Here is a 24,061-nt window from a genome sequence, read left to right as displayed (position 1 = left end):
AATTTAGCCAAATGTTCGCCTATTATGAGTTATGACATGCTCAGAATATGGACACTAGGATTTGTGTGGTTAAAGTTGTTGCACTGTTTATTCTATTTGTCTGTTGTAATGTTTTAATGCAAACATGATGGAGGACAGGACATACCCATTGCCCAATGGGTTGCTTAGTTTTTGTAATTCTTATGCAATATCAGTTTGGGTTAGTTCATATCTATATGTGATATTGAAAAAACTCAACTGTAGTTAAACTTTATTGTTCACTGTAAGTAATAGATCAAGCCAGTAATCAGTACAAGTCACAGGGAGGACCTCAGGGTCCCGGTATATACAGTACCCACAGCAAAGTGACTTGATAAACAGTCAGAGCTCCGTTGACTTGTCGCTGTTTGTTTAAGGAGTATCATCAGATCTGTCACACATGTTTTTCTGTTAAGTCCATGCTATGGATTGGACATAGAGGAGAAAGCTGTCAACCCGCCATGCTTGTTATACTGCTCAACTGCTGACTTAGAGTCAACCATGTCTTTTCAGATGTATTGAGCTAGCCTGGCGTAGCCAGACTATATCACTGTGTGGATATGAGTCTGATGCTCATGAGGAAGTCTTTTTTTCCCAAGGGGCGGGATCAAAACAATGGCCCTCGACGCAATTGGTTAGACCTACAGCCAACTACCAATTACAGTCTCCCATATTCGAATACTGGGCCCTGATTGGTTACCCACGTCTTCTGGAGCAGGAAATGGATTCTCTATGGAGCGGTGCCAGACCCAAATCGCAGAGTGCAATTTATTTTTGCACTCGCAGATTCGTCTGGTCCCAGGCTAGTATTGAGCTCATTGATATTGGCTGTAGTCTAGTTCACTTTCAGTTTGCCTTCTTCAGTTGTTTCCTTTTGTCCAGCGTAAAATAACATGTTTGTTTTCTAAATGTAATAGATGCATTATTTATTTTTGTTCCACCAACTTTGAGAGGAAATCATTTTAATTGTTTACAAAGACAATTTGGGAACCCATCTTACAATAAATGCGCAAAATCTCTGTACGTCTGTAGTTCACATATCTCGAGAACCGTTTAACCGACTTAAAATTTGGCACGTGCGTCACAGACGACCCGAGGTAGTGCAGTGCCTGGCGTCGAGTCGGTCAGATAGGCGGTTGTCCGTCCAAAACTGCCGAACAGACTTCATAAAGTATGCTCACTGCTATCCCATTTCCATGCGCTCATAGTTCACGTGTGTCCCAGATATGACCCACTTCTCATATGTTAATGCATGGCCCACGTTTGGCACACCTGTCTGTCTTGACTGACAGACTCACATGACCACACTTGACAGAGCCAATTTCCAAACATAGACACAAATATGGCAACTTGAGCTAGCAGACTCTAGGTTCATATCTGTATCTGCATTCCACCAGGTCCAATATGTAGGCCAGGTCATCCAACTGCGTTCCCTGCACCCAGTGTCTGCAGAAGTCTCAGTTATTTTATGTCACTGGTAAGGCCTTTACACATCAGGGGTGTGACAAGTAAACGCTACAAAAATGTCATACTTTCCAGCGAATATTTTGCAGCAACTATTCGTATATTATAGTTGATTCCGCATTCATACAGGTTGAAGCCTTTATTTGCAGCTTGGAAGCTCGGACCGGTCAACCTTGTTCTGTATACAAATTGTGTGAACGTACTCATGTCAGGAACATCAGTTTGAAAAATATATATTTTAATTGCAAGAAAGAAACACCCCGGTGTATAAGGACAGACCTTTATAATCCTGATATCAGGGTAGGTTGAGCCCAGTGTAATTGATGGTAATCTATTTCTGCCTCAGTAGTAATCTGTCATTTGAAATCTTGTAAAGTCTTGTAAATATGGATCCATGTTTTGTATCCAGGTCAAACTGAGACACACATTGCATCATAGTCTGCCCACCTGGTTCATTTCTGCTTGTGTCATTGTCCACATCTACTGTATGTGAGAACCCTGTCCAGAATCAATTTTCTAAAGTCCAATTTCAAAGGTTGTGGCAGCTCAGAAGCAATAGTTCATGAATTCCCATGCTCCCTCCTGACATCACATGACCTACAGTGTATGAACTCGGACAAGATAGATTAAATACACATTCAGCTATAACTAAAAGATGCAAATACAACATGAAAGAGCATATATGGAACATTTTCATGAGAAGACATTGCAATTCCTTGTTGAGATTACGTCAAATATTAGGTTAATAATTCATATGGATAATATCAATTGTCAACACGTTGGGGGTCTGGGTATTGTATATCGCCTCCCAGATCGCAGCTTATCATATTAATTAAGAATGGAGGTAAACGATAACCCAGAATTTGCTTTACCGTTGGCCTGCTTACATAGATAGTTGCCTCTGCACTTTTCCAGTAATGTCTCCAAATGAAATATTCTCAATGTTAGAATGCTCTCATGAACCTTTGTCTCCCTCCCCTCTCCATCTGCAGACGGTGAACCATTTGGCCCATGCCCTTCACCAGGACAAGGACCTGGACGCAGGCAGCCTGGTGTGTGTCATGTGGCCCAAAGGAAAGTGTGCCCTGCTCAGGGACGACCTAGTCCTTGTGGACAGGTGAGCTGGACACTCAACACCATACTGGCACTTCTAGACAAACCCTAGTTTGGGCCAGATGCAGGTCTTGTTTCAGTCTCTCATGCCATCATCCATGCATACAAACAATTGTCTTCTCAACCGTGCATCGTTTGTTGACAGTCAAACTGAGCCAGTATTTTCCTCTACAGCCCAGGTATCGATGTCACCACTGAGTTGGACAGCTGGATCGACAAGTTCTGCCTGGATGCAGATGTGTTTGTTCTGGTGGCCAACTCTGAGTCCACGCTCATGCAGACTGTGAGTTGCTTGCACCCTTGTCAAACCTTGATAATGTTATGCCGATACACAAAATCCTGCGTGTAAATTCTTTCTTGGTGTACAAAAGAAACCAAATGGACCCTTACGGACGCAACATAATATGACAATTTATTTTCTTACCATTCGAAGCTATTTAAGGTGTTCCGGATGTTACGATTTTACCATTGCTTGATCAGTCCGACATAGCATTTTAATGTTTGTTTATCCAAAATGTGTATTCTGTGTCTTTCCATAGGAGAAATCATTTTTTCACAAAGTCAACGAGCGTCTCTCCAGTCCTAACATCTTCATCCTGAACAATCGCTGGGACGCTTCGGCCTCCGAGCCTGAATACATGGAGGAGGTGAGTTAGCATTTAACACCAGTTATATTACTGAGGAACAGGATTAGTGTCCAGATGCTGGACAAGGATGCCTTGAATTAAAGAGCCCTAGCCATCCTCCAGTATTTGTGTGGCTCTTAAAAGGAAGTTACAGGAATACAGGATGTCACTGTGGTTGTCCTATTGATCACCAATCAAATCCCACAACCTTGTTTAATCACAAAAGTATGCTGGTGAGGTTGTTTTTTATTTCTGAGGAACTGAAAGTGACAGCATGTTGGCAGTTGGCACTTTCCTTATTTTCTACCTAAGTTGAAGTACTTTTATCAATTAGAGCTGTTAAAACCGAAGAAAAAAAAGAATCATAGGTCCCTCCCTGCTACTCAAGTGCATTGGTGGGACTTTGCCTTCACTTGTTGCATTGGCGGGAATGACCATTCAGACCATTCAATAGCTACGTTGCAACTTGGCTATTCTTAGCCTGTAGAGTAGGCTAGAGCAGTGAAGCTATAGTTAGCCCGTCTGCTTATCAACCCTAAAAAGACAGATGACTGATAAGCTATTAGCATTATTTGCTATAAATCTGTGGAGTAGCTGAACCCTGGAAAGGGGTTAAATGTAGGGGAAGGGGCAGTGTTGAACCCTGGGAAGGTGTTAAGTGTTTGGGAAGGGACAGAACAGTGTTGACGGTCTGAGGTATGTTTGGCGCTCAACCTGCTCTGGTATTGGTTACAGGTGTCTGTTTGCTCATCGCATGAACCTTAAAGGTCACCTTTCGTTGCTGCACCATACATGACTTGGTGTCTTCTGTGCAGCCTTTAATCGATGATGCTGAGCTCACATCAAACAGACCTTTTGTCTGTTTCTTTCACTCACACAACTAGGATATGGTTCTGTATGTATGACTATGCTATGTAGATGAGACAAAATTAACAGACATAGTGACATCCTACACAAATGTGAATTCAGAAATGGAAGGCCCAGGTCATCAGCAAACTGAAAAGTATGCAGGAAAAAACCCTCCCAATCAATGACCAGCATAGTAAAGTAGCAGTGGGCGATTGAACTGGCCATATTATGTGCAGGTCGATTTGTGGGTGCAGCCACTCTGCAAATCCAGTGGTTTTGCTGAGCAGCTCGAAGTCCGATTCAAAAGCCAATACTCAAACTGGACGGAGAGGTTACATCCTGCACTGCTTAGTTTCATGTGCCAGACGCCTAGTCTTGCGTGGACGATGACTTCTCAATCCATGACGGTCATTTGGAAAAACAGACTCGACATGGACTTTTTTTTGTACCCGAGACCCATGTGTGGATGATGAAAGCCCAGGTTATTGAACCCTGCGATGTTGCTGGCTCCACGTGTGAAATAGGCTTCTGCCACATGCTCTGGTTTCTTTCAGAGTTGTAAATGCCTGATTTATACTTGGTTGTGCAACACCGGTGCACAACCAAGTATAAGTCCCCCTTATGAGTCAATGAGCTCAGGGGTGATGAGACAGCTTGAGGAGTAGATTAAGGAGCCAGGTGAGAGCAGCTTAGTGGGCTGCCTGGAACGACTGTAGTAGCTCCTGAGCCTGTCTGGGGCTGCTGAACTTGAACAAGGCTCTACAATATGGCCCTCAAGTCTGTATTGTCCTGCAACTGCCTACTCTATTTGTGTCACTATAAAATAGGCACATGATTTCAATCGTAATGTTTACAGTGTTCTTGTCATTCTCTGAGACAATCTCGACTTGATACATACAGTATTTCCTCATTATTGCCCAACAGTCCCTGAATAGATTACGATTTTGCTGTTCTACATTTTTCCACTGTGAAGGCAGTAGCCACAGGTACATCTCTGCGTAGGTGCTATTTTGTGCAGCCATTGTACCCCATGAGATGGGATGGTGATGGTATAGTAGGGGGAATTATAGAGGAATTGTAGAGGAATTATAGTTTAGTAGGAACAAATCTCATGACGTCGTCACCTCCTCTGTTGTCCCCTCAGGTCCGCAGGCAGCACATGGATCGCTGCAGCAGCTTCTTGGTGGAGGAGCTGGGCGTGGTGGACAGAGCCCAGGCCAGTGATCGCATCTTCTTTGTGTCCGCCAAGGAGGTCCTACAGGCCAGGGTGCAGAAAGCCCAGGGAATGCCTGAAGCAGGTGGGCATGGAGCGAGACACGGATGTTTCACATGTCATGTAGAATGTTTCCATTAATTTGGTTTTAATGTTTGTGTGGCGTACGCTCCGTTAACCCATTTAGGGCAGGAACCTCTGTTTGTAACTATACCTTTCACTATGTACAGTATATAGCAACCTAAAAGTTTTGTTATTTTTGAATAAATATTTGAAGTTTTTCAGAAAAAAAAAAAGGTCAGGATTTAGAAGGCTTTTTAGAATCGGCCTCAGGTCTAAATGGGTTAACATACGTAGTTGAACTCTGACAGTACATTGTATTACAAAGTATGCAAGCCTCCTTGTGTGAGCTTTTAGATGTATTTGTATGTGACAGTCAATGGTGGTATTGTTTCAGGTGGTGCCCTGGCAGAGGGGTTCCAGGCCAGGATGTTTGAGTTCCAGAACTTTGAGAGGCGCTTTGAGGTAAGCTGGTCCTATGTGAAATTAATGGCACCGTACATGTCTAGTGCCTCAACTTGTGTAACAATCCTCTGGATGCACTGTGCTGTCTTAGGAGTGCATATCCCAGTCTGCAGTGAAGACCAAGTTTGAGCAGCACACAGTGAGAGCCAAGCAGATCTCAGAAGCCCTGCGCCTAATAATGGACTCCGTACACATATCTGCTCAGGAGCAAAGGTTAGGGCGTGGCTTGTGACTGATTGACACAATCATACATGTAATATATAAAGTATGTCCTTAATAATAAACGTATGCATACACTGTAAAGAATCTCCATACATTTTACTCGGACAGTGTAGAAATGTACCAAATGGACCTATAAGGGTCCGTTTGGTTTCATTTGTACACTGTAAATCTGTACGTGGTGCATAAAAAACAAGGTTTTAGGGAAAATTAAACTACATTTCATGTCACCCTAACCATTCCTGTGCTCCTAAATAAATAGATAAATGTGTCCGTCCATGCTCTCCTAGGGTCCACTGCCTAGAGACCAGGGAGGACCGTCAGGATCGCCTGGAGTTCATAGACAAACAGCTGGACCTGTTGACCGTGGACTGTAAAACCAAGATCAAGAAGATCACAGAGGAGGTGGAGAAAGAGGTGACTGCTCGCCCGTCACAACAACACACCATCGAAAGCTCTCAACTTGGTCTGCATTAGCCTGGCGTTGACAGACTATATCACTGCGAGTGCATTTTTTTTTTGCACTCGCAGATTCGTCTTGTCCCAGGCTATGTCTGCATGCCACCAGCAGGCATTCATTTTCTACCACCTTTTTCTCCCAATTTATTCATTCTGTCAATTCTCAAGTGCCTTTGCACTGTAGTGGTGATTGGTTAGGGAGGGTATAGATGGGCATGTGTCTCGACTCTCCTCTGATACACATGACACCGCCAGTACACTTCTTTTTACCTGAAAGTGAGAAGTGTCATCGGGGGGACGTAATGCCTGCGGAGGAACACACTGTTCTTCCCACTTCAGCTCCCCACTGAACGGGCGTCCTCACCAACCTGTAGTAGTCGCTAGTGCAGCGACATAGATGGCCCTCTCCACCTGGCTTCCCTCCCACGAACACAGCCAATTGTGTTTGCCTGCCTGGCCAGGCTGAATGCACTGTGGAGGATTCGAACCCTAGCCTCCGCGGGTGGGCAGGAACTTTACCCCTGCGCAACCCGAGTGCCCTAGATCACATTCCCTTTGAAAAGACAATCGGTTTGGCTTATATTTGGTTTCTATTTTGGTTTGTGTGTAGTCATCCTGGGGAGGTACTGTATCTGTGTGTGTAAACTTGGAAATAAATGAGTTAGAACAGTGTGGCCATGGTGGCAGTATTTACTATACAACACCTATTGACAGAGAAAGTTCAAATAAGGGCGTCTATTTCTATCTCTCTCCATGTTCACGCAATTCTCAATTGATGGCCATAAAGCACCAGTCTGACACACCCATACGGTCAATGGCCGCAATTACATCAACCTGATAAATATTTTTGAGGTCAAGCTATTTTGCCATACACACCGAGAATAAGGACAGTGTCACTGTCACTGACGGCAACTGCTAAAACAAAGTGCAAGGAGTAAGGGATGTAGTTTCACATTCATGGGTTAACCATTACAGCACCGCTTCATTGGCTTTTCAGAGACAAATGGAAAACTGGGGACACATTTTTTTTTATTTAAACATTTTGTAGTCCAGCAAGCTCTTTATTTGGTCTCCATTCCATCTTGAATTATCTGAGCTCAAAGTAATGTTTTGCTGTAGTTGGCAGGCATTTTGTACCCATACATTATGTGGTGGCCTTGTTCCTTGTGTGCTGGCATCTTTTTGTTTCACAAAAGCCCTGTGGACAAAACTAGTATGTGACAAATGTTGTGTGTCCACCCCCAAGCTAATAAAATGTATCCACCATTTTTGCCACACATGCTTTGGGTCTATGTTTAAAAAAATGTAAGAGCTGGTGTTTTTTCTTCTTCTTTTATTTATTTTCACAAACTGTGACTCTTACTCTTTGTTTGCACGTAGGTGTCCAACAGCATGGCCGAGGAGATAAGGAAGTTGTACGTGCTGGTAGACGACTTCCATATGGACTTCCACCCCTCGCAAGTGGTGCTGAAGGTCTACAAGAATGTGAGTTGGAACACAATTCGTGCAAGTTTGTATGTAAACCTTATTGTTCTTGATGAGGGGTGGGAATGATACGCCTCTACCATGCACTTTACATAATCCCACTAAACCAAATATTGAGACTTGGATAAGGATTCCCATCAAATACAAAAAAATAATAGAAATTACATAAATGCTGCTCTGAATGTTTTTTGAAGCGATCGGGGATAAACAGGTTTTTCTGTCCGTGCAATGTGGGACAACATTGCAATAAGCCAGTGGCCACACACTCTCTCATTGACAATTCTTCTTCCTTTACCTGCTAATCCCAGATTAGCCATCTGTGTAGTGGAAGGGCTCAAATCATGGAGACACCACACTTAGAAAACCCTCTACTACTGTCCTGTCCTGTCCTGTCCTGACCTGGCTGTCATTGACAACCTACTGCCCTCTCTTAACCTCATACACTCCTCATTGTGCTCTGTGCTGCGGCCTTTCACCTAGTGAGCACCTGTTGACTAGGTTCAAAGACATTGTGTTGAATGCTCGCGTTCATGTCGAACGCTTTCCATGACGAGCGCTGGTCCTCCCTGTTAGAAATGTAAGGAGCACCACTTCAATTGACGTATTTTATATATTTATTAAGCTAAAATAAAATAAAGAAATGGTTCCCCAAAGCATCAAATCGAAAAATACAAAGCCACAAACAAGTAAAGGAACACAACAGCATTTAAGGCAGTTTTTCTTTTTTTGCAGGTCAACTGTACTAAATGAATCTTTTGTAGATATTTCTCTATGTCAAAAGATCTATTTAGCATCAAAGTGTGTTCTAATGCTTGTTTATGCTTTTCACTATGTTTGCAATGTTGATTTTTGTTGGTCTGGCACCATCAAAGTATGAATTGAATTCTGGAAGTGTTACAATGATAATCTAATAATAAATAATACAACATAATATACTGTATATATTTTTTAAATAATCATTTTCAGGTATTTTGGCTTTTACCCCTTCCTGTTCCATGCTGTTGTGTCAGTCAGGTTCCCCTTCAAGGATCTTTTATCTCCAATCGGCTAATGTTCCATTAGCTAGTTAACACAGAACACTGTGTTCCAATGGATCCAATGTAATTATTATTTAATCACAAGCTCTTTTTAATACTTACTTAACATAGATTACATATATTTATAATTTATAAAACCCACAGACAGACAACAACTTTAACCTGGTGTCCCTATTTTAGGTATGTCATTATAGGTGAAAAAAATAATTAAAAAATAGTGAAGATCTGCTATTTCCGCTACTTTTGTGTAACAATGTCATATGACATAAGTATAAAATAGATATAAAAATGTATTTATGAAACAACATAAAAAGATGTAACATTGAGATACAAGTTTTCTGCCCAACAGTGATGAAATACAGCACCTTTTTTGGTTTCAGTTTAGTTTTAGTGTTATCATTGGTTGTCAGATAGTGTTGTCCCTGAATGTCCTTGCATGTAGGTCAACTGTCACGTGTGTGTTGTTATGACTTAAAATACAGCCAGACAAAGGGGAGACCACACATGACGTCAGTTTCGATAATTAGAATATTTATTTAGAAAAAGCAATAGTAAAATATAGCTGCAAGCAGCGATAATATGGGGCCAGGAGAGAGAAAGAGAAATGATAATTCCTTTAAAAGGTCAGTTCATGAAAGTCCTTGCGGTCTTGTTTCCAATGAGGGCCTGTGAGCAATTAGGGGTCAGAGAGAGAGAGAGAGAGAGAGAGAGAGAGAGAGAGAGAGAGAGAGAGAGAGAGAGAGAGAGAGAGAGAGAGAGAGAGAGAGAGAGAGAGAGAGAGAGAGAGAGAGAGAGAGAGAGAGAGAGAGAGAGAGAGAGAGAGAGAGAGAGAGAGAGAGAGAGAGAGAGAGAGAGAGAGAGAGAGAGAGAGAGAGAGAGAGAGAGAGAGAGAGAGAGAGAGAGAGAGACGGAATAGATTGAAGATAGAAACGGAATAGATCGAAGAGACAGAGAGAGAGACATGGAAACGGAATAGATTGAAGAGAAAGACATGGAAACGGAATAGATTGAAGAGAGAGAGAGAGAGCCATGGAAACGGAATAGATTGAGTCATGTTTTTTGCAATTCAACTTAAATGAGTGTGCATCAAGTGAGGCTTGAACCAGCAACCTTGTGGTCGTGAGGCACTCTTAGGTAGCTGCAACACTACCTATAGTGCTATAGCTTTGTCCAGGCTGATATTGTCTGTTGAGGATCACAAACTCTTGCCTTCTGTCATGACCCAAGCCCCTGTTTCACTAACACTAAGATCACTCGTTCACAAACCATTTACCAATGAAGAAATTGTACATCTCCTCAGAAGCAAAACTAGTGAAAGTAGCCCATCTACAAGCTCACAAACCATTAAAAGTTGTCAGATTGTACATCGGCTATTTTCACAATGAAGTATGTTATACATTGAAAAAACATACTCTCATTGCTATCTGAAAAGTTGTGAGATTGTAGATCAGCTGTATGTAAAAAACACTCAATTAAGTATTTCATGTTATCTTTAACAATTGCAGATGTATTCATTGATAGTCATGTTGTGTGAAATGCAACTTAGATGAAGTCTGCACCAAGTGAGGCTTGAACTGGTGACCTTCAGGTTGTGGGGCACACATTTAAGCGAGAAGCCACCAACAGACAAGAACCTGTGAAAAAGGAGATCACACAGATCATACAGTTTCACGCAAATAGCTGAAAAATCCTGGGTTTAAGTGTTTTTCAAACTGCTCAAGATTGCGGACAATCTAAGGGCGGTGCTTACTGGTCAACGTGATAGATGTGTTCCTCATTAGTCAAGGCACATGTGTAAGCAGGTCTAATGGCTGTCGGCCAAAGGAGGCATGACTTTTGCCTGTTTAAAGTTTCAATTTTCAAAAAATTGCTATAGCGCCCCCGTTTGACCAATTGGAGTAAGATTGGTTTCAGTGATATTTGGAATGGCCCTTTACATTTCTGCAAAGTTTCAAAGAATGGTAAGTCTGCATGTATGTGTTAGGGGCAGATGAATAATTGTCATAAAACTGCAATATTCATTAGCTCATTAAAGCTTCATTTTTTCACTTATGGAAGATATTTTGCAAACGTTTTTTGGTATAGGTCCAAAGTTCATGTGTAAAAAGTTTCGTGCAGATTACTCAAAAATCCCAGGAGGAGATAGGTTTTAACTGTTTTTCATATAATTCAAAATGGTGGGAGATCTAAAGGTCAGAGTTCAAAAGTCAGAGTGTGAAAGTTGTTCAGCATGAGGAGACGCATGTGCGCATCGAAGTTTCATGGCTATAGGTGAAACAGGGCATGAGTTGTACCTGTTCAAAGTTGTAATTTTCAACTGAGTGCTATAGCGCCACCTTTTGACGAAAGATTGTGAGATTTATTTTTTGATCGTTTTTCATGACCATCTATCATATGGCCGAGTTTCATAAAAAGCGACTGCACGGTTCAGCCAGAACTGGCAAAAACGGCGGAAGAAGAAGAAGAAACGGAATAATGCCAATAACAATATGGGTCCATGCTGGAAGCCTGGCCCCATAATAAAGTAATAGGAATCAACTTAATAAAGTAGGTTATCAATAGATCAGTGCTATGTGCAAGTGTATGAAAGTATGAGAATCCAAAGCAAAGTAATCAAAGCAAACAACCAACTCAAAGAACCAAAGCAACCAAACCAAACAAAGGGGAGAGAGAGAATGAAGACTCAGGCCCCATTATATAGGGTGAGCAATCGCCCCACCCAGGTGTGCAGGATTCCCCACTAACGACTCTCCCCAGAGGATCCCATGAACACCCATGGACACTGCTCTAAGGCCAAGGGGCCGTCACATCCCCCTCCCCATGAATGAGGTTCACCTCATACCCTGAAACAACAAAACATATATCAATACAAATACAACCAACCCCCAAACTCCACAAACTTTTTCCAATTCTAATCCATTACACCAAACTCTAAATTTTCAATAGCATTTTCCCCATCCCCTCCCAATACCTCTACCTATCCTCAGGACCCAGCAACCTCAGCACAGGAAGAAGCATTTTAAGAGTACCTGGACATTTCGGACAGCAGAAATATCAGAAGACAATCAGAAGACAAAACATCTGCAACTATATTGTCCTTGCCCTCAACAAGGGATCCTCCTGGAGGAAATACCCCTGCCTAACTTTCCTCACCTGAGACCAAGACAAAACTAGGTCATACAGATCTTTCAGAGACTGGTCTTTTCGCTGTGCTTTCACCAGTTCTGAGCGCGAAACATAAAGATCATTTGGCAAAGCAAACATGTTCACCTCAGAGTTTTCTGACACTGCAAGACTATCCCCCAGAACAGCCGACAGTGCCTGCGTCACCGTACAAACAGTAGACACATGGTTCTCTGCCTCAGAGAGACCTTGCTGCTCTGTGGCCTCTGCCTGATCTGGCTCAGGGCCCTCTGGAGGTTCTAGAACTGAAACACAGTTATTTTTATTTTGCATTGCCACATCAGATATGTGTACAAGTTCTTCTTGTCTGATATCATTTGCCCAAACATGGGAACCTGCCAAGTCATTTCCCAAAATTATGTCAATTCCTTCAACTGGCAGTTCGGGACGAACACAGACATTCACATCTCCCTGCACCAGATCACAGGACAGAAACATTTTATGCACCGGCACCAACAGAGTTTGCAGGCCCATCCCTCTAACCGGAATACAGACCCCAGTATCCGAACCTGGAGAAAAAGGCAGTGCTGCCTCTCTTACAAAGCTTTGTAAAGATCCTGAGTCCCGCAATATTCTGACTGGAACTTCCTTTTCACTCCCAATTAACTTTGCCACCCCATCAGACATGAATGGAGCATAACCTAACTCAATATCTGAAATGTCTATTGGCTTGACATGCATTTGAAAAGGAGCCACCAGTTCTGCTGCCCCCCCAACAATGGGATTATGAATGGATGCAGCCAAACCAACTGACTTCACATATGAACTTTTCTCTTTTAGCAAAGGACAGTCTTTTAACCAATGTCCCCTTTCATGGCAATAATGACATTGGTCTGAGTTACTTCTACCATCAACCTGGCGTTCCAATTGATCAGAGTTGGGTTTCTGGAATTTCTCCACATTTCGATCCACAAAGATACGCTTATGTGTTAAAACATATTCGTCCGCCAACACTGCAGCCTCACTAGGACATTTGACTTTGCGTTCATTAATGTAGGTTGCAATATAATCCGGAACAGACAGCTTTAACTGTTCTAGAACTACCAAATCACCCAACTCTTCCAAACTTTTTACTCCAGATGAGGAACACCAACGGTTAAAATTTGACAACAAATCCCGTGTAAATTCGACATGTGTCTGTCCATCATTTTTACGCCCTTCTCTGAAACATTGGCGATATGCCTCAGGAACTAACTCATATGCCTTCAATACAGCTGCCTTTACCTTGTTGTAGTCTTTGCAATCCTCTACAGACAGTGCCGAGTAAGCCTCTTGTGCTTTACCCGTAAAGACACACTGCAACATTAGAGTTTGTTCCTGCTCAGGCCAGCTTCTGGAAACAGACACACGTTCAAACATACAAAAAAATGTGTCCACATCCTTTTCATTGAACTTAGGCATTAACTTTAAAGGGGCTACACCATGAATTTCATTTTTTTTTTAGGTTTTTAGTATTTTTTGGGCTCCCCAGTGTCTCTTGTACCCAAATTTTTTTTTTTTTTTAACATTCAGTCATTCATGCTCATTTCATGGATTTCCTGAATGGGCGTGTCTGAACAGGCCATTTCAGAATGGCAGGGCAAGTGATGTCACTTGCCCTGATTTTGCATTGATGATGGCCAGACAGAATTGCTCAGTAGCTCCCCCCTGCCCAATAGGACGTTTTGGTATTGCAGCTGAAAAAGCTTGGAATGACAGACAGTCAGATTGTGAGAAAAAATATCTGGATGTTTTTTAGGCTTACAACCTGTTTAACACGTATTAGGTGGCAATATTTATATATAATATATATTTTTTAAATTCATGGTGTAGCCCCTTTAAGTTACTTCCAACATTGAACCGAGAACCAGAGGATCCCTCGCTTAAAGCAGTTGCAGACATTTTCCCTTCCTTTATCAATCCTATTTTCTGCAGTTCCAAATCCAGTCTCATTTGTTCCTTTTTGTATTTCATTTTTTCCATATCCTTCTCATGTTCCATTTTTAACATTACCATTTTTTCCATGTCCTTCTCATGTTCCATTTTTAACATTAACAGCGCTTTCTGTTGTTCAAATGTTAGCCCAGCCATCTCACTTTCACCACCCTTACTTCCCTCCTTCACCAGTACCCCAGAATCCTCCAGGTTAGCCCGTATGATACTTTTAATGGTTTCTTTTGTACGCTTGGTGTCAATGTCTGTAGAATAATGTTGAGCAATATTATTCAATTGGTCCTTAGTAAAGTGATCCAGTAACTCCTCAGATGGAGACTTAAAAAACTCTTCTACACTGGCAGCCATACCAAACCAAAGAAAATAAAAAAAAATCAGACTTGAGGCAAACTTCATAACCAAACTAGTGGCTCCAAATACCAGTTCTCCCCTCCCCCCTCTTCGTACAGATACTTGCGGGGGGTAATTACTCACTGTAACCTCAGGGGTTGGAAGGCAACTGTATACACAGCGACCCCCAATAAGCCCTGAGACGTGATCCCGAGCCGATGTAGGGAAGGGGAATTTTAGGATGCTCTACCCGCGTTTTCTCTGTCACTGCTGCCCCTTCGAGGAGAACCAGTTCTACCTAATGCCACTCCCAATTTTAGTTTATGTTATCAGTTTACCTCAACCCAACAAGCCCAAAAAGGATTAGCTAAACCTCCCCATTTCCTCAAACTAACCAAAAATGCCCTCCAAAAAAAACTACTGCCATGTGTGATACTCCACTCCATATGACCAAATTTGTTTTTAACAAGTCCAAATTTGTTTTGACGAGCCCCCATTTGTTATGACTTAAAATACAGCCAGACAAAGGGGAGACCACACATGACGTCAGTTTCGATAATTAGAATATTTATTTAGAAAAAGCAATAGTAAATAAAGTAATAGGAATCAACTTAATAAAGTAGGTTATCAATAGATCAGTGCTATGTGCAAGTGTATGAAAGTATGAGAATCCAAAGCAAAGTAATCAAAGCAAACAACCAACTCAAAGAACCAAAGCAACCAAACAAAGGGGAGAGAGAGAATGAAGACTCAGGCCCCATTATATAGGGTGAGCAATCACCCCACCCAGGTGTGCAGGATTCCCCACTAACGACTCTCCCCAGAGGATCCCATGAACACCCATGGACACTGCTCTAAGGCCAAGGGGCCGTCACAGTGTCTATGTGGCAATCCTTTCCTTCTTGTTTTGACTGTGGACATTCCCCAGGTGAAATTGTTGTCACGTCTGTTATGCCTGGAATGTTGTTCCTCGACTAAAATAAAACTACATACTGTTGTTCCAATGCAAGCACACACACACACACAATCTCTCTAAATAGGAGGAAATGTCAAGTAGACATGAATGCAACATGGCAAATGAGAAATGCAGATAAAAAAATAGGGTTATGTACTATTTATGTTGTCAAACCTACTTGTGTTTTTTCAGTGGTTGATCAGTAAAGAGAATTTCAAGTTTAGACCTGAGGCCGAAACGCCTTCTAAATCCGGACCTAAGTTTTCTGAAAAACCAAGAACCGAGAAAAATTGCACCGCACCCACATAGTCTCCTGATGCAAACATAATTGTTTAATGAGCCTAAACAACCTAACCGTGTGCCCATAGTTACTTTGCTGCTCACTCATGAAAAGCTTATTAACCCATTAAAAAAAAGTTTTCTGTAAAACCTATGTTGCTGTACAGTATATCATTGCTGTCAGGCAGAAATCTCTCATCTCAATATCTTAACTTTTTGTGTTTTTTTGTAAATTAATGCCTTACTTGATCATACTACAGCGTCACACAAAAGCATCAAATATAGCAGTTCCACAAGCTCGAAACGCAGCCCGAAACGATGTGTTATGAACTTGAAGATCTGCTACTTTTGAATTTGAATTCTGAAAAGTAACAGTTTTGGACATTCCACCCGACAGAGACGATATATATAGCTAAAATCAAAAGGGGTTATTGTTTTCACCTTGTGAATCTGACGTGTTTGCATCTGTGGACATTGTTTTTTCACCGCCATAGCATCACAACTGAAACTTTACAGGGGTGTTGTAGAAGGCTGAGTTTGAAGACAAATCTGTAGCATAATTGATTAGATGTTTTTTGAGGAAAATGTAGATTTTCTTTCTCACTTCTTTCTTTCTTTTTTTATTTTTTATAAAACAGGGCTTAGTCGATTCTTTACTTTTTCAGGTCAATTCATTGATTGACAAATTAAAGAAAACCACGCTTAAAAGTAATCGATAGAACAATCCCCAATAAAATAATCGATCGTTGCAGACTGGTGTGGTCCAAGCAAGGGTGCTGGGATTAGGAGGTGAACAAATACTGGATAGCTGATACTATTTGTTTCCATTTCACAGTATCCGTAATGCAGATTGAAAAATGGTTTTCAACTATTTGAGCAGCACCTAATCAAAGCCATTTTTGGTGCCTAACGTTTTGCTGTGTTTTTTGTGTGTGTTTGTAGGAGCTTCACAGGCACATTGAGGAAGGCCTGGGCAGGAACATGTCAGAGAGATGCTCCACTGCCATCACCAGCGCCCTGCAGACCACACAGACGGAGATGATCGGTATGTTCGACGCACCGTCCCTCACCCTCTGTTCACACTCACAGAAATGAATATGGACTTTTCTTCTTTTGGCTTCCTTTGTACTGTATATGGATAGTAATGAGACAGGAAACCGAAGGCAGAGAGAGGGGAAACTTCTGTGTTTGAGTCTCCAGACAGAATTGAAATGGGGATGTTGCTGTTAATATGGTCAACTTGCTATTCCGCTATTTACCATCCCGACCCCAAGATATGAATATTGTGTTAATAACAATAACCTTGTAGACACCACACACAGACATCTGGTACTATAGTACTGGGAATACCATTTCTTTTACATTTTACTATCAATAGATGCGAATATACCTCGGACCACCTCCTGAGGTGGATGGAGCAATTGGATCTCATTTGTAACCAGCTGAAAACGCAAATGCATTTAACGGTAGCTAAGATGCAGGGTAGAGAGAATGACTTGCACAAGCAAACTCACTTCACACAGCCAGTCCACAACAAGATGACCATTACACAAAGTCAGCAAGGAGGAAACAAAAATATACTGTATGGGGTCTCCACTCTTTCTCATTCATCCTCCTCTCCGTCCTTCTATTCAGAGGGTTTGAAGCCTCTGCTTCCTGCTCAGGTCAGAGAGCAGGTGGATCAGCAGCTGGTTCCTCGGCAGTGTTTCAGTCTGAGTTACGACCTGGCCTGTGACAAGCTGTGCAGCGACTTCCAGGAAGACATCGGCTTCCACTTCTCCCTGGGCTGGACCATGGTGGTCAACCGCTTCTTGGGACCCAAGAACACTCGGCGGGCGCTCATGGGCTACAATGACCAGGTAAAACAAAAAGAAAACAGTGGGTAGACCCAGAGAGCTCTTTGAGGCGAGAGCCTTTGAATGTAAAATGCACTACTCACATTAGTAATGTGAAGGTGAACCTGTCAATAATAGTTACAATCTCTGGAATAATCAGCCAATAGTGTGGCATTTGTAACACTTGAATCCAGATTTTCACGCAATTGTTCCTCGATTCTTTATGAGGATGGAATGAGATGGGATCAGGACTAAAACAGGGCTGCAACTATCGATTATATTCTTAGTGATTATTCTAAAGATAACCTTTTTGATTAATCATATATTCGAAGTGTTACTATTATAATCAACGCAAAAAAATTATAAATGTTTTTTATAACTTAATCGATTAGTCTGATATCCACTTGAGCCCTATTTTATACTTTGTCGTACAACAGTGTCGTGCAAATACCTTAAAGCGAAAATAGCCTGTATACAAGCTGTATTTATAGATCTGCCGTTTTTTTATTTGATAAAACTCCATCATTTATTGTAATCAGTAAAAAAATATGTATTTAGTAACTGTTGCACCCCTAGACAATAGCCTCTGTATTTCTTGTCTCTTCACTGTTCCTCTGTCTCATCTCTCCGTGCAGGTTCCTCGTCCCATGGCCCTGACGCCTGTCAGTACCAGCATGCCTCCCTTCCCTCAGAGCTCTCTGACCCAGGAGGAACTCATGGTGTCCATGGTGACTGGCCTGGCCTCGCTCACCTCCCGTACCTCTATGGGCATCCTCGTTGTCGGGGGCGTGGTAAGGACTGAACACGCTCATTCATACTCAACACTTTCAACCGTCAGTGACTGATTCATTCTTCTTGACCACATGAAACCTAACGTCCCTGTACTGGGGAGAGCATTTGTTGAAATTAGCCGATCTACACGCTCAGAACGCAGCGCATACAGTATGCGATGCTTTGTGAGCTTGTAGATCGGCTATTTTCGGTGAAGAGATTTGGTGTAAAGGCAAAAAAATAGTTAAGCCCACATTATAGCAGTTTTCAGGTAAATGCCTGACTAGACTTAAGGATATTCTGATTAAGATGCCATGGTTTGTCAATCGTTCAACTTGGCAGAGGCATAAAAGAGCATACAATGGCAGAGGCTTTTCGAAAACATTTCAGTGAAATTTGCTATTTGTTTTGTACTATAAAAATGTGGTAATAAAAAAAGAATTAATGGAAATTTCAAATCAGTGGCAAAATATTTGATTATTTAAAAACCTTTGTCTCCTAAACCCACCAGGAATCTCACCTAAAGTCCCAGTGAAAGGTGGACTAACATAATCTGGAAGCTGTTGTTCTTTTGACTACCCTTGAGACAACAAAGAGAAATATTTTTGTAATATCTCCAATAGAAGTGCAACACCACAAATTCCCATAGGAGCTGATTAGACACACCATGCCATTCTTGGCCTGTGCCCGAGTAGAAAAAATGTCTCTTGTAATTCTGCGAGCATACAAATGTAACCAAATGGACCTTCACACTCTCACTGCCACAATACCTCCCAGCCTCTTCCACTTTCCTCCCAGCATGCACCTAGACTTAACATCCTCACCCTTCTATCCCCACAAGATCTGGAAGGCGGTGGGCTGGCGTCTGATCGCCCTGTCAGTGGGTCTGTACGGCCTGCTGTATGTCTACGAGAGGCTGACATGGACCACCAAAGCCAAGGAGAGGACCTTCAAGAGGCAGTTTGTGGAGTACGCCAGTGAGAAGCTTCAGCTCATTGTCAGCTACACCGGCTCCAACTGCAGCCACCAAGTCCAACAGTGAGTGGACTGCTGGTTGCTTTACCACCAGCGCCAAATATACCAGTCTGCTCACCATGCCAATCTATGTAACAGTCAACATGTAAAGTAATCTGCAGTGCATGCAATTGCTCACTCTTTCCCCTGGTGATGAGATTAGGAATTGTCAGAATATCAAAGAAATATTCCTCATTTAATGTTTTTGAAACCTCGGTGTTGATATTGCAGGAATCGTCTTTCTGATATTATTGAATTATGAAGATAGTTTATACGATAATTAATTATTATACACTATGCTACTCCTTTTATTTTATCTTGTATGTCCAAAACCATTACATGTCCGGAAATTAAGTAACACTGCAATCCTATGGATTCAGTGTAGTTATTACGCTGTGGCTCTGCAAGAGGCTAGTCATCTATTACTGTCTGCGTGTGTGTGTCCGGAGCTAATGTCGTAAAACACTGGACCGATCAGCACCAGACTCTGTATGCATGCTGCAAGTAGGCCACAGACATGCCTGCACTGGTATTTACCAAGGCAGATTACAGTAAAAGTGTGTGTGTGTGCGCACATATTTGAAAAATCCCAATAATAATGTACTTGTGAACATACTAATACCTGCCATCATTGGTCCCTAACGTTGTGTGTCTTTCTTTTTGCGTGCGTTCCCAGGGAGCTGGCCGGCACCTTCGCCCAGTTGTGTCAGCAGGTCGATGTGACTCGGCAGAACCTAGACGACGAGATCACAGACATGAACAGGAAGATTGAGCTGCTGGACGCATTGCAGAGTAAAGCCAAGCTACTGAGGTAAGACACTCACTGCAATCAACACAGGGTGACTTAATCCAATGAGCAGTGGACCAATTTCACTGTGCGCTGTGACTTTAAAGCTGCAGTCCAAAACCTTTATGTCCTATTCGATACCCGGATTTCCTGCGTGAGAGACCACATTTCTATGACTCATCTAAGACGCAGTCCCCGCTTGGCCTCAGCCAGGGGAGGTATTGCACTTATGAGCTTGAGGCAGTACTACTCTTTAAACAGTAGGTGTGCTACCACACACCAGTGACTAAATGTCTCTGTGCAAGTGTAAGGAGACCACCTCCAACTACTGCAGAAGTTATATTGTAGTAATCTCTACCATATAGATTGGTTAAAATAAATTTGTATTCATTAAAACTAGTCCATACCCGGGGATGTGCGCACTCAAAAGTATTTGAGTTATGCGCGTGCACAGTATATGCTTAGTTACTTTTGGGGAGGAGGCTGCTCATTTAATCATTGCTGTGTGTAACATCCCGGTCATTTACCTGACGTTGAGTCGTAACTCGTTAGAAGTAATGCTTACATTGTTTCAGCTAAGCTATTTGTGTTGACTCGTTACCACAGCCATGAGAAGTAATGCTTACATTGTTTCAGCTAAGCTATTTGTGTTGACTCGTTACCACAACCATGAGAAGTAATGCTTACATTGTTTCAGCTAAGCTATTTGTGGTAATAACACGACGTGTCGTACATTCGAACATTGCGCTTATGAATAAACGCTCTGTGCATGTGATATGGACATAAAAGCGCTCCCCTGCACATAAAACGCTTTCTATGGACACAACCGTGATAACAGAGTAGATCCCATTGCCTGCGGAGGGCGTAACCGTGACAACAGAGCCCGTGGGTAGTAACAAAAATGAATTGTAGAATAGTATTGTGTTGTGTTTTTTTGTTTTTTAGTAAGCATGACTGGTAAAAAATCTGCTTTGGAATTAAATTAAGCCGACTATCGTACGTTTATCAGAGGGTTATGTATTTTGTTGTGGCAGAAACAAGGCGGGTTGGCTGGACAGCGAGCTCAACATGTTCACACAGCAGTACCTCCAGCAGGGCCGCTAAAGACCCAAGCAACGCTCCACCACTGCCTGTGGTGAAACCAAGCCTGGAAATATAGGGACAGAGGAGCTACACCATAGAGAGACCACAGGAAAGAGATTCTTACCTAAACCACCCTTTCCCCTGCCAGTCATTCACTCCCATGCAGCCATCATATTATTATTATTTTGCAGTGATCCTCTTTTGTTTCCTTGTGTGAAAGAGAAACTAAATGCAGCGGCTTGTAATCGAAAATGGGGACATTTATTTGATTGCAAATAACCCTAAGTTCTGCCATATTTGACTTGTAAAGGGGGGAAATTGTAGATACAGTAGATCATTGTTTTTGTCTATTTAATATGATGTTATGCCTTGAGGAAAAGTGCCACCCTGATGTAATGGCTTGATGAGGGTTACTGGAGGTAGTTTGAAAGAAAAAAGAAACACCTCTGTCTTATGTAAATAGAGTAAGATAAGTACATATGTTATTTATTGCTACAAATGTACTACTGTGTAAGGTAAAAATGTATCACTCTATTCCACGTCTGAAATGACAAAACTCACCCCACAAACTTGCACAGGGGAGAGATTTACGGGGATATCGCATTTTCCCAATCACCTCTATTTCTTTTGTCATTTTGTAAGTATAAATGAGCTGTGTGACAAAAAAGAAGGACATATTATTCACATCTAATTAAGTTTTCAAATGCTGCACATATTTGAGTGATTGTGATCAAAGAAATTATGTATTTTGTTTTGTTCCATGTATCCCACTTGTATTCCTACAAACATTGGACCTTCTCTTTGTCAGCGATTAAGTCCTAATCATCTTGGTCATAAGTGTTGAAAGATAGAAGGTTCCAAGAATGACACTTGCAGGAAGCTAGCAATGAGCAGTGAATCGAGATATTGACTGTTTACCATTCCAGTAGGTTTGGCTTCTACATAACAATAAGTGTATTTCCTTGAGTTTAACTATTGGGGAATAAACGTGGTACACTACACAAGTGTAACAGTAAGAGGCGAGGGGCATAATAAGTTTACCTTTGACCCATGCAGGCCAGGTGGCCACAGTAGATTGCTTTGACTGGTCCCCTCATTTAAGAGGATTTTATTTAGTCGATGCACCATCCTACAGTATGTCAGTTAGAAAGAATAGCGAATGTTTGCCTCCCTAAAGCCTTGAACCCAAAAGTGTGTGACATTTTAGAGTAATACACATTTTTGTTATGATCTATCGGGCAGTAGCAGTCTACTGAAAGGCTTAGATTATTCACATGTAAATGCCTCTGTCAAAGCCTCTTTGTCTCCTGAAAAGTCACTTTTCAGAGTCGATCTTCTGTGGTATATTTAGCAATGCTTTTATTTTACCATTGAGTTTGAATGGGTTTGTTGAGTATTCAGTCTGACGGCTATGCTTTCTAGTACTTCAATTGCAATGTCATTGTTATCTACCAGGTAACTACTGTATAGCCATTTCAGCATTGGTTATAGTTCATAAGTAAGTGGCATTACCTCACCTATCTTATATTAAGTGAAACGGGAGTTTGTTTTGCACTGGGCTGGAAAGCCATAAATATGCTGAGTTGTGTCAAGTCAGTAGGAGGGTTTGCGTAAAGAGTTTTCCTTCAGAGTGAGGACATGCACTTTATATTTTTGCTGCTTTTGTTCCTTATTTTTCTTGTTTTTCCTCTTTTTTTTTTTTTTTTACTAAATGTTTTCCTTTTTCCAAATGCTAAGCCAGAAAGTCAATGGCATGTCCTGTGTGAGATATAGGGAACTTTGAGGGAAATTGTACATGTAGGCCCGCATGCTGTGACTCTTGTAGTTTGTTGTGTAGTTAACTGTCAGCAAAGAAATGATTGTAAAGAAAATAATAAACATGACAAAAATCTGTATGATGTCACTACATGTGTTAGTTTAGAATGTGTGAATGTGGCTTGGGGGGCACTACAGTTAGAGCTGAACTGAAGTATCTGTCATTTAAAAGAAACAAGTCACAATGCTTTATCACGCACGCCATTGGGGGTTATGATGGTATAAATCATCGTCTAATATCCCTGTCAGTCCTGTGTGTGTGTGTGTTTCTGTCTGTCCAACTGTTAGCAAAAATAAATCAAGGACTGATGTACAGATTTTCATGACACTTAGTGGGAAGGATCTTTAGGCTTCCCTGAAAAGATGAGTTTGGGTCGTCAAGGTCATGGTCGAAATGACTACAAAGGAAAAATAGAATCCGCACACTGGATCATGCGACAAAAACATTTAGAATATGTATTTCTTCCACCATCATATATGACGTTTCGAGCTAAATTGGCTCTTCCTCAGACAATAGTGGTTGAAATTACATCAGTTGGAGAGACAGGCAGCCAGCCGGGGATGGAACCAGGAACCTTTCAAATCCAAGACAGCTGCTCTACCTCATGAGCCACAGCCTGTGTAGCTTGCACCTTTTGGCTATGTGAGGGCTGGCATGATACAAAGCTTCTGTGCTTTGGCTGTAACGCAGGCTTTACTTGGTGACTTGGACTGCTTCAGTTTGTCTCATTGTGATGCGAATGTATGCACGTGCACGCTGACAACATAACAGAAATATAATATTATAGGCAAAAAGTCCAGTTTCACTGATCTCATGGTAAGGGTATTTCCATTCACAGTAATATTTTGATAGTGTTTTTAAATATATTTAATTTCATATTTAATTTCATATTTCATTATTTGGAAAATTCCTCTGCATACCACTAGAGGGAGCATACCTACCATAGTTTGTGAACCAGTAATCTCTCAAGAACAGATTCAAAGCTTTGAAAAACGCTGGGGGCTCTGTTTTTCCTTTTTATTTGATGATGGGTTCCCAGATTGGTGAACCAGTGGCATAGATTATTCA

The 24,061-nt window shown here is 41.7% G+C and overlaps 1 protein-coding gene across 3 annotated transcripts in view; it reads left to right on the top strand.

Annotated features, from left to right (window-relative positions):
• Positions 1-23,070, top strand: part of mfn2 (mitofusin 2) — a 28,624-nt gene extending 5,554 nt beyond the window's left edge. For all 3 annotated transcript variants that reach the window (XM_084069073.1, XM_084069074.1, XM_084069075.1), the window contains exons 5-18: positions 2,475-2,599; positions 2,770-2,878; positions 3,135-3,242; positions 5,215-5,368; positions 5,741-5,808; positions 5,900-6,021; positions 6,318-6,444; positions 7,867-7,971; positions 16,630-16,732; positions 17,323-17,546; positions 18,158-18,313; positions 19,135-19,331; positions 19,984-20,118; positions 21,129-23,070. In XM_084069073.1, the coding sequence (XP_083925199.1) occupies positions 2,475-2,599; positions 2,770-2,878; positions 3,135-3,242; positions 5,215-5,368; positions 5,741-5,808; positions 5,900-6,021; positions 6,318-6,444; positions 7,867-7,971; positions 16,630-16,732; positions 17,323-17,546; positions 18,158-18,313; positions 19,135-19,331; positions 19,984-20,118; positions 21,129-21,198 (1,803 nt within the window). In that variant the 3' untranslated portion in view covers positions 21,199-23,070. The remainder of the gene's footprint in view (positions 1-2,474; positions 2,600-2,769; positions 2,879-3,134; positions 3,243-5,214; positions 5,369-5,740; positions 5,809-5,899; positions 6,022-6,317; positions 6,445-7,866; positions 7,972-16,629; positions 16,733-17,322; positions 17,547-18,157; positions 18,314-19,134; positions 19,332-19,983; positions 20,119-21,128) is intronic.
• Positions 23,071-24,061: the final 991 nt, after the last annotated feature.

This window comes from Gymnoscopelus microlampas (genome assembly GCF_963454915.1).
Source record: "Gymnoscopelus microlampas genome assembly, chromosome: 10".
Taxonomy (NCBI): Eukaryota; Metazoa; Chordata; class Actinopteri; order Myctophiformes; family Myctophidae; genus Gymnoscopelus; species Gymnoscopelus microlampas.
The sequence above is the reverse complement of the archived record's forward strand: the minus strand, read 5'-3'. Positions and strand labels throughout refer to the sequence as shown.